This window comes from Protomyctophum parallelum, assembly GCF_964188405.1.
Source record: "Protomyctophum parallelum genome assembly, chromosome: 18".
NCBI classification, from domain to species: Eukaryota; Metazoa; Chordata; class Actinopteri; order Myctophiformes; family Myctophidae; genus Protomyctophum; species Protomyctophum parallelum.
This window is the reverse complement of record NC_139716.1, coordinates 39,986,616-39,998,007: the sequence shown is the minus strand read 5'-3', so window position 1 is coordinate 39,998,007 and position 11,392 is coordinate 39,986,616. Positions and strand designations below refer to the sequence as shown.

At 42.8% G+C, this 11,392-nt stretch overlaps 1 protein-coding gene across 1 annotated transcript in view; it reads left to right on the top strand.

The window, feature by feature from the left end:
* Nucleotides 1–224: 224 nt before the first annotated feature.
* LOC310875570 (uncharacterized protein) overlaps nt 225–11,392 on the top strand; it is a 48,355-nt gene continuing 37,187 nt past the window's right edge. Inside the window, exons 1-5 of the mRNA XM_083788849.1 lie at nt 225–530; nt 3,305–3,405; nt 3,513–3,582; nt 5,956–6,086; nt 6,744–6,832. Of these exons, the coding sequence (XP_083644975.1) occupies nt 260–530; nt 3,305–3,405; nt 3,513–3,582; nt 5,956–6,086; nt 6,744–6,832 (662 nt within the window). The 5' untranslated portion in view covers nt 225–259. The remainder of the gene's footprint in view (nt 531–3,304; nt 3,406–3,512; nt 3,583–5,955; nt 6,087–6,743; nt 6,833–11,392) is intronic.

Below are 11,392 nucleotides of genomic sequence, written 5' to 3'. Positions count from 1 at the left end.
CCAATTTAGTGAATGTCAAGTCTCCCTGGCTGCTTCCATCCTTGACATCAGAACTAGGCCTAGTACTTTTTCGTACGTTTCCACTCTGCTTTCCACCACTGGGTGGCGGTATTTCACGTGAAGAACACGCGACCTCTGCTCTACATTCTCTGGATGCGACTCGTGTTTCTAGCCGGATTGTTTTGGTGGACGGACGAATAGAGAGACAGACAAGGGGGTGTACTTTAGAATTAGAAACCACTGGTGGAGTCAAGAAGATATGAAGAGTTTTGTCGTCGTTTTGTTTATTTTTAAAATACACACACACACATATATATATATATACATACTTTACACAATGTCTAATCTTTCGCACGTATTATTACGCACGTCTCGTGCGTGTAGTAGTAGTAGTAGTATCTCGAGGTTGTCGTGTCTGTCCTCCAAGTCGTGGAGCAGCAGAGAAAGGTGTCAGTATTCTTCGTCCAGTAGCCAGCGGGCTGTGAGGATTGGATGTGCCTCTGGGTTCTGGGGAGACACAGCCGCTTCAGGTAAACTCACAAACAACTGATAGCAGGCCTACAAGCCAAGAAGAGTGTCTACCTGTCCTGGGCACCTCAGTGCAAAATTGCCTATTATTTTGTCCAAAATGTAAAATAAAAAAAATATGTATTGATTGATGATTGATGAATTTATTAACATAATTACAGAACATTTGCAACTCAATACAAAACTGTTAACTGTGGACGACACCATAAAGTATTACACTTGTTTACAATTCATCATATAGGGCTATTCATATTCATCATATATACTCTATATTCATATTATTCATGTATTATACATATTATTATATGATATATTATATTATATTGGAAAATTGTTCTTAAGTAATATCAAAGTATACATGATGAACACAGTAATTGTCAGACCAACTTCTTGTTTATGCCCAAAATGATAAAAAAAAAAAAAAACAGTATTGTAGACATTTCCTTTTTATATATATATATATATATATATATATATATATTTTTTTTTTATCCCACGATTTTGTAACCCATTTTTCACCCCTGTGTCAATTATCTAATGTGATCCTGGGCTCTATACACCCTCCACCAACCTAGTCCCCATATATGGGGGACAAGGGGAGAGCAACGGACTTGAACTCATGCTTCCTTCATGCCTTAGTGTCCAAGTTGCTCCTTTACACGTGACAGGGGGGAGTTTCCCTGGTTGGACGTAGCGCGTGGAAGGAGCACGTTATTCCAACCAGTTCCTTTCCCCTCCATCAGACGCCCCGGCTGGCCAGGGGGAGGCAATTTAGTGACCAGGATTACTGCATGTTTTTTGTGAGGGTACCTACCCTAGGGGACACGGGGAGAACAAATATTGTAGACATTTCCAAGCATCTTCTAATCATATATACTTTACATTACTTAAAACTATTTTCCAAATATTGTATTTTCTAACAAAATAGCCAATTTTACATGGACTTTTTCGACCGGGATTGAACCGGTTCGGTTATTTATTTTTCCACAATCTAATTTTTGAACCAGTTCAGAGTGTTTCCACTAAAATGAATTGGTTCAGAACCAGAAAAGTTGGTCCGGAACGGTTTCTTGCCCTAAACTGGGAACCAAAGTGGTCACTATTCTACAGGTTGGAAGATATGATATAAACAATGGCAAAAACAAGTGAAAAACCATCATAATAACAAATAAAAGGAAAGGTTATGTGTGTGACATCATCTTCATACCCGGAAGTTATGTGGGAATGCCTACTGAGTGGCAAAAAACTACGTTCTGGGCTTGACAGCCCATACATCCACACCGTAATGTCTGATTGCATTAAACAATGATAATTGCCACTCGATTTGCCACTTACTTTATCAATGCGAATACCCTCTATTGGCGACAGCATTTCCCCTGTGAAATGTACACGTTGACCGGTCATTTTTGACAGATTGCCGGTCAGGAGTGGAATCGTACCTGTGTCAACTGGGGACTCCTGCTCCAGGTTGCCCCAATTACAATAGTGCTCCTTAAAACTGGTGGAAAGCAAGCCGGATCGCGGCCGCTTCCGCTCTGAGAATCTAGAACCAGTTACGGAACCAGTTCCAGAACATGTTGTTTTGGGGTGGAAAAGGGGCCAGAGACTGTCACAGGGGTCTGGGACATAGTTGTGCCTGTGTTCTATTGTGGCTGTTTTGATAAAGCCTGTCTCCCTGTAGGGTTCTGTACTGCTTTCAGGATAGTTTCTGGTTACACACAGTGGGCAGTGGGGTGTACACAGTACACACACACACACACACACACACACACACACACACACACACACACACACACACACACACACACACACACACACACACACACACACACACACACACACACACACACACACTTGCTTGGTTACTTGCTTGGCTTGCAGAGTTCCATTTTAATGTCGTTCTGCTTTAGGACAGGTCTATGCAATGAAAACGGATATTCAAATGTTCACTGCTTTGTGTTGCGCACACATACTGGACAAGTGGACAGTACAGTGTACCCACAAACACACGTCATCTTTCTCCTCTCTGACTCTCTCTCACTCACTCTCAATTTAGTCCAGTTCTATCACAGTAGAGATCCTCATTCCTCATTCTCACTCTTAACTCTTTTTGTTGCATTTCAAATGGCTTCACAATCTGTTTTACATAACTTACATCAAGACCTTTACCAACCCTTTATCCATCGAATTTTTGTGTATGTATGTGCGTGCGTGCGTGTTTTAATGTCTGCTGTGTGCCTGTGTCTGACAAGTATGCCAACTATACTGTACAGTATGCAACGATGTTATGACTTCGATGCACTTTGTAAATGGCTGTTCTCCAATATGTTCTGACTGCACTGGCAGTGTTTATGTCCTTTTGTACAAGGTATTCCTGGACTTCTGATTATGCGGACATAAATAGACATTTCCCCTTACATGTTTTAAATTATGAATATCAACTGTTGCCCTCCATGAGGCGGTTTATAGTCCCTACATTTAAGAAAAACAGACTAAAGAACTCATTTGTACATCAGGCTTCTAAACCAAAATCGCTAAACCAGTCGATATGTTCTCGTTCCTGATTGTTTCTGTGATCTTTGTCCTGTAATGTCTACCATTTTGTAATGTATGTCTTGTCTGTTTCTTGAATTGTGACGTCACGGACGCAAAACACATTTCAGTGCAAGCTGACAATAAAGTTGTATCGTATTTCAAATGTGTGTGTGTGTGTGTGTGTGTGTGTGTGTGTGTGTGTGTGTGTGTGTGTGTGTGTGTGTGTGTGTGTGTGTTACAGTGCCTCAGTTGATCTACAGTGGGAAAATAGACTTCCTCGTATTTGACTACCTCAGTGAGATCACAATGTCTCTACTCACCGCTGCCAAGACCAAGATGCCTGTAAGTTACTTCACACAGCTGCGCGTGCGTGCGTACATGCGTGTGATTATGTGTGCGCGACGTGTGCATTTGGTTTTGAACTAACTAGTCATTGTGTCTTGTTGCAGAATATGGGCTATGCCCCCGACTTTGTCCAGCTGGCGCTGGCTCCGTTCATTAACGACATCCACAAGAGAGGTGAGTGTGTTTCTCCAGGCTGTGTGCAGTGGTGGTATTAACCACGTAAGTTCGTAAGCCATTATATTAAAGGGACACTTCACCCTTTTTGCAAAAGAATATATGTTAATGACGTTTAGAAGCTTTAGAACACTTTCCTGGGGGTCTTTATGTGTGTAATGTGTGGTTTTAGATATTTTAGATTGTAGCAGTGAGCACATTGTCTCTGATGTCATGGACACTGGTCTCACTACCTTCCTGGACTACAATTCCCATAATTCTTTGGTGCACTGCTCCTCCTTGTGGATAGGGGGAGTGCTGTCTTACTGAGACAAAATGTAGTCCAGGAAGGAAGTGAGCCCAGTGTCCATGACATCAGAGACAATGTGCTCACTGCTACAATCTAAAATATCTAAAACCACACATTACACACACAAAGACCCCCAGGAAAGTGTTCTAAAGCTTCTAAACGTCATTAACATATATTGTTTTGCAAAAAGGGTGAAGTGTCCCTTTAAGACCTGAGGCCGATAAAAAGAAAAAGGTCTTCTCAATCCTAACCGTTCTCTGAAATGCTAGTGTGTATCGTTGCTGTTAAGGCTGAAACCTAGTACATGTATATGTCCGTATTTTAACGTTTTGTATTTTAACTTTTTGTTTAAGCTTGAAGGACTGTTAAGTGCTTGATTTAATTTGTTGCACAATACTACATGCAACAAATTATATCAAGTCTGGGCTGCTGAAATATACTAGTGGTCAAGAGCTAAAAAAAAAGTTAAGAACAACAGATCTATTCCTATCCCAAGGATACCCTGATTCCATTCTCTTACTTTATCCAACCTTCCATTAAAGTCATGTTAACTGATATATTGATTTCTAGCTTATGTATGAGTGAGCAGACATGTGATTGATTGATTATATGGACACATTTCCTAATTATGATGACCCAATGAGGCTTTGGTGCACTTCCCCTTCTTGAGATTCTAACCTCCCTTCTCTGTGGAATTTCATGACCTCCGACTTTCCAGTAACTGACAACATTGACGCATCATCATACCTGTTGGAAACCCCTGTACTAATCCGTCACACAAAAGTATCAAAAGTAAATGTGGTCCGGGCACCCTAGGCCAGGTTTGGGAAACTTTAACCCATTCTGACCTGAGATCAGATTCATACGAGGTTTCCGCCGGACACACACTGGTCTGATTAACCCATTCTGACCTGAGATCAGATTCTAAAAAATGTCAGTCGTTCTTCGATTTAAAAAAAAATAGCAGACCTACAAGCTCGTAGCGCGCCACTCGGTGGCGCGATATGAGCTTGTAGATCTGCTATTTTTAAATAGCTAAAGCATAACATGATGCTGACACCAAAATGGGTGCCCGGTCAGAATGGGCGATGGACAAGGCCACTCCATTTCCACATTCACTCTAGAGGGCCACGTTGCATAGCAGTGTTGTTGCATAGAATTGAAATCCTTGATTTCTTTTGCTATTTAACTTTAACTTTATGAAATAAATACAACTACATTGGACATAAAAAAATATTTTAATACTACTCATTAAGCTACTAATTTAGACTGAAGTAATTAAAGTGGGTCATGTTTGCAAATCAATAATACATTATACAGTATCAGTATTCTGATATTAACCTGAGGGCCACATTAAGTGAAGGTGGGGGCCGCCAGTTGCCCATGTATGCCCCCTAGACTGCAATGCCAGCCTGACAGCGTGTCGTGGGTTCGAGTCCCGATCCTGACGACCTTTGCTCTGTGTCACTCCCTATCTCTCTCATAAAAGTGTTTACCACAGTGTTTACTATGGTGATACAATCCAGTGTAAAGTCCAGTCAAATCATTCTGCAGCCAGCACCTTCTAGGCCAGTGATTCTCCAAGCTCAACCTTTTCAGGCTATCACCCCCCCCCCCCCCCCCAAATAACCATATTTGAACTATGACCCCCCTCAAAATAACCATATTTGAACTGGGACCCCCCCCCCAAAATAACCATATTTGAATTGGGACCCCCCAAAATAATCATTGGAACTGGGACCCCCCAAAATAATCATAATATTGGAACTGGGACCCCCCCCCCTATTCATTTCAATGGAAGTTTCTCAGTGGCGTTTTGAAGCACCCGGAAGAACGGTCTAGACTCTAGAAGATGGTCTAGAACGGTCTAGAAACGAGCTCTCAATGCTAAACCCCAGCTGCATGGGGTTTCCTCGTCATAAATTCAGGGGCCTACCTGCAGTACCAGCTCTCACCACTAGGCAGCAGCAGCTTCAACACTGGCCAGCCTTTCTGGGGGCTTTCTCAGTAGGCGTTCCCACATAACCTCCGGGTATATTGATGATGTGACGTGCATACCCTCTCTCTCTGTCTCCACTCTCCAGGTATTCGCGTGGTCAGCAATGCAGGGGGCGTGAACCCTCTGGCGTGCGCCGCGGCCATAGAGGAGGTCATAAAGAAGGCGGGACTCGACCTCAAGGTCGCTGTGGTGACGGGCGATGACCTCATGCCCCACGTAAGCGAACATCATGACGTTTTCATCATCATCATCATCATCGTCATCATCTTTGTCGTGTTGATGTTTTTGTGACGGCTGTGGGCAGTTCAGAAACCGTCTTCCAGTGACATCATCGATGTGGAATACAAGCTAATAAAAACGGCAGGCTTTCTAGTCCTGAAAAGTTGCAATGCGAAAATGGAAGCCATCGTTCTCACGATAATGAAAATCTAAACATTTTTGTAAAAAAAATCTAGTTTAAAAATAATCTGCCTAATGATGATGTCACTGGAAGACGGTTTCTGAACTGCCCACAGCCCTCCTGTGGTGAAGTGGTCCTTTAAGAGTGAATGTTATTGTTTAGTGATTCTCTTCTCTTCTCTTCTCTTCTCTTCTCTTCTCTTCTCTTCTCTTCTCTTCTCTTCTCTTCTCTTCTCTTCTCTTCTCTTCTCTTCCTCTTCTCTTCCTCTCCTCTCCTCTCCTCTCCTCTCCTCTCCTCTCCTCTCCTCTCCTCTCCTCTCCTCTCCTCTCCTCTCCTCTCCTCTCCTCTCCTCTCCTCTCCTCTCCTCTCCTCTCCTCTCCTCTCCTCTCCTCTCCTCTCCTCTCCTCTCCTCTCCTCTCCTCTCCTCTCCTCTCCTCTCCTCTCCTCTCCTCTCCTCTCCTCTCCTCTCACAGAAAGGCATTCTGTCAGAAGTGATGATGGCTGATGGAAGCAGTAAACAGCATCTGCCTAAAACACTCCATAGTATGAATGCTTATCTGGGGTAAGCGCACGCACACACACGTGCACAGACACAGAAACAATCACACAGACGCCGTAATAGGGACAGGGCAGGTGCTAGAATAGAGGTTTATGAAAAGATGAATGGCTGGAACCTTGTAGAACACTGGAAAAATACTCTCACTCTTTCTCTCTCTCCCTCCACTGAATAGCCTCCCATATCTGATCAAGCAGGTTTAAAGAGTTACTTTCCTCTATTCTCTCTTGAATATGACATGTACTAGTGTGTGTGTGTGTGTGTGTGTGTGTGTGTGTGTGTGTGTGTGTGTGTGCTGGCATCAAGTTCAGGTTCAAACAATTCTAATCTGAATGCAGAGTGTCACAGCATGAGCTCAATCCAACTGATTAGGGATGACACTAGGCGTGAATGGGCATTATCCTATTGTCTAAACAGTGCAATTCAATTAAGCTATATTGTAAAACTATATTCAACAAACTCCGGCCCGATGAACGTATGTCAGTAGTTCATCAATCCACTTCAAGATGGTATAGTAGTTGAATAGGTCTTCTGATGAGCATCTTTGAAGATCTCTCTGATAGAACATGCTCTGACATTATTGTCTCGTCCTTCTTGGTTTTCCCTAGCTGGTTTTCCCATGCTCGTACAGTGCACTGAGCGCAGCTCCATCAGATATTCTGTTTTCACAGTGTACGGGTCACTGTGTGCCTTTTGTTGTCTTTTGTTGTATTGTATTGTATCTGTATGCTGCAGGGTGGGTCCTTGGGGTCCAAGACAAATTTCTCCCTCGGGAGACAAAATAAAGAAAACCTTGAACCTTGAACCTTTCCATCTGTTCCAAAAGTTGTTTACTATTCTACGTCTGTAGTTCCTTCGTCAGTCTTGTCAGTTTGCTCTCCGTCTAGTCTTCTTGTCTCTGAAACATGAATGGGTCCTCTGTTCTGAAGGCAACGTTGTTGTTCTTTGTCCAATTAAGAAATGAGCAGGGGTGAGTGGGGACGGGTCTTCACTGTCTGTGTGCAGGTGAGTGAGTGAGTGGTCTTGAGTTGATCACTGCTTCTGCCTCTGTCAACACAGTTTGCATCTCTTCATACGTCAGATAGGCACCTTTCTGATGCATGTATTTCAATGTGATTTCTTTCCTTTCCTGCATTTCCTTTCCTTTCATCGCATTCCTCATTTCCTTTAGGTCCTTGTCCGCTCTTTTAAACGGTTTATCTGAATAAATTATACTGCACACTACTCTTCTGGCAATAAATTGCCTGAATGAAAGAATGAATCAGTAGTCAAATCTGAAACTAATTCTAAATGAACCGCTACATCAAAGGGCTGAGTCTGTGATGCGGTCACGTGGTAAGGGTGCTGTATGTTGTTGTCCAGCCTTGACCATGTACTTGTGACAGATAAAACAAGATTTGACTATCTTCTTGGCGAGTTGTCTGCATCGTAGTACAATCCAATACATTTCTCTGACTTCTGACTCTGACTATCATTGTGTCCTGTAAACCTGAGTGCATTACCTCTTTTAATCAGCAACTCAGAATACTTGTCCTGAGCTGGTAGAATCCATGGGTGCTTTTGTCCATAATATACCCAGTCTGTTCTTTGAAGTCGGCCTCGCACACGCATGAGGTTGTCTTCATCCAAAAAGGGTTTCAAAGAAAGCACTTTTGATTTTCTGTTTTTCTAGTCTCATTTAGTTTGAATAGTTTTTGTGTTGTGCGTAAATCTCTGAATCCATGCTGCAATTCTAAGCACTCTAGTTAGACTACTGTATTTCTCCAGCAATAGAATAGGTTCGGTTGTTAAGTCCTTAGTATTTGTGTTTTCTGTACAAATCAGATTTTGTGTGATACACTCATCCTCATCATCATCAAATGTCTCTTTAATTGTCCGCACACCGTCCACTTCACTCACCAGCTGCGTGGTCGCTCCCAGCCGGTGTGGTCCATTCCACCATAGGAATTCATTTTTCAGAGCATCTGCAGTTATTCCTCTTGTTCCTCGGTCTGCAGGATTGTCTGTGCAGTGTGTCCAATTTTCTGGCAACGTCAAACTTTGGATTTCCGCCACTCTGTTAGCAACGAATGGTTTCCATTGTTTTGTTGCGCTCTTGATCCAATGTCCAATAGTGACATTGTAATTATTTTTCAATTAAAATTGTTGCTTACATTGCTGCCAAGTCTCACGCCAATTAAAGCTCCCAGCAACTCCAATCTGGGCAGAGTTATTTTCTTTAGAGGTGATACCCTCGTTTTGGCAGATATTAGACTAGTAGTGCATTCACCATCTGCATTGATGGTACGTAAATAAGTAGCAGCACAATATGCACTTTCACTAGCATCGCAAAAAAACATGAATTCCGTGTGTTTGCTGTGACTTATCACCTTGTTTTAACTTAACGTCTGTCTATGCAAATTTTGTCACATCTGGTAACTCTGCACACCACTGGTTCCACCTTGTGGCTAGATATATAGGAAGATCTTCATCCCACTCCAGTACTCTTTCCCACATCTCTTGGAATAGCGCGGGCGGCGGTGGCTCAGGGGTAGAGTTCCTGGATGGTAACCGTAAGGTTGCCAGTTCGAACCCGGGCTCCCCCAGAGTTACTGTCGAAGTGTCCTTGAGCAAGACACTGAACCCCTAATTGCTCCCGATGTGCTAGTTGGTGCCTTGCATGGTTTCCGCTGCCATCGGTGTATGAATGTGTGTGTGAATGGGTGAATGTAATGCACAATCTCTGTAAAGCGCCTTGGATAAAGGCGCTATATAAAATGCACCATTTATAGTATTTTCACCCTGATAATGAATGGGGACAGGAACCCAATGGGATCGAATATTCTTGAGGTGGTTTGGAGCACGCGATCGGCTCGCTGAGTGGGTCTTTTGTCTTTCACGTGTTCCAATCATATCTGTCATGTCAAACACGACATCGTCCGTTCCAGGTCTCCATATCAATAGTGAACAACGTTCCGCTTGTAGATCTGTGCTATTTGTTCTCCATTTACAGAGATCCATTCCAGTGCTTGCAATAATCTCTCTGGCCTTTATGCGTAGCTCTGAGGCCTCTTCTTTAGTTTCAGTTACACTGATATAATCATCCACGTTACGTACAAACATTCATTTAGTGTCTTAACTACATCACGATGTTTTTCTTCATATTGTCTGAGGGTGGTGTCTAATGGTGGCTGCTAATTGAAGCATTGGCTTTTCTTGAGTCCATAGAAATCTCAACACATCTCTGTCTCTCTTGTTCAGTGAGATTTGTAGAAATGCCCTTTTTTATGTCTGACATCATAGCAATTTTGTGTTGTCTGAATTTGATCAAAATACCCAAAAGGTCAGGTTTTAATTTGGGACCTGATAATAAGCAATCATTTACTGAACAGCTGTCTCTCTCGTGGGAAGATGCGTCAAATACTGCGTGATGAGATGAATGATAACCTGGGCCATTTATGTCATTGCCTTCTACTGGCTCTACAATGCTTTGTGCCAAGTAGTAATTATCCCATTCTGACCTGAGATCAGATTCATACGAGGTTTCCACTGGACACACACTGGTCTGATTAACCCATTCTGACCTGAGATCAGATTCTAAAAATGTCAGTCGTTCTTCGATTCTTTTCAAAAATAGCAGACCTACAAGCTCGTATCGCGCCACTCGGTGGCGCGATATGAGCTTGTAGATCTGCTATTTTTCAATAGCTAAAGCACGACATGATGCTGACACCAAAATGGGTGCCCGGTCAGAATGGGTTATATTTATCATACAGTGTCGGGTTATTCTTTAATCGTCTGATAAGTGAATCAAATCCTTTTTTTTTGGCTGTGACATAATTGGAGGCTATTATTCACCCATTAATCTTTCCAAGGTAAGTTGACGGCGGCAGCGGCGGCGGCTCAGGGGTAGAGTGCCTGGATGGTAACCTTAAGGTTGCCAGTTCGAACCCGGGCTCCCCCAGAGTTACTGTCGAAGTGTCCTTGAGCAAGACACTGAACCCCTAATTGCTCCCGATGTGCTGGTTGGTGCCTTGCATGGTTTCCGCTGCCATCGGTGTATGAATGTGTGTGTGAATGGGTGAATGTAATGCACAATCTCTGTAAAGCGCCTTGGATAAAGGCGCTATATAAATGCACCATTTACCATTTTTGACTTCATATCTTTCTCCAATAAACTTTTCTTCAAATAGTTTCAGAATGTATTTCGATTTTCCAAAAGTTGCGTAACTGATCTGACAGTGCCTGTTCCTCTCCGATGCTGCCGTGCATCACTTCAATGTCCACAACTTCAGTTATGAATATATTTAGCGTGGGTACTTGCACCAGCTTGCACCAGCCATCCAAATACACTTTCCAGTGCAACTAGTCCTTCATTCAGTCTCTCCATTATTCCTGTGTCCATTTTCCAGTATTGGTCTCCGCCAATTAGGACTCCTAATTCCACTGAATCCATCCCTATGATGGGTACATCGGCTATGGGCATTCCTTTTGCTTTCAAGTCCTTCCTTATCTTTTTGTTTGGCGCTTTATTCATAGAAGAGCTCAATTTTTGGTGTTTCCAATAACTGGACATCCAATGCTTTG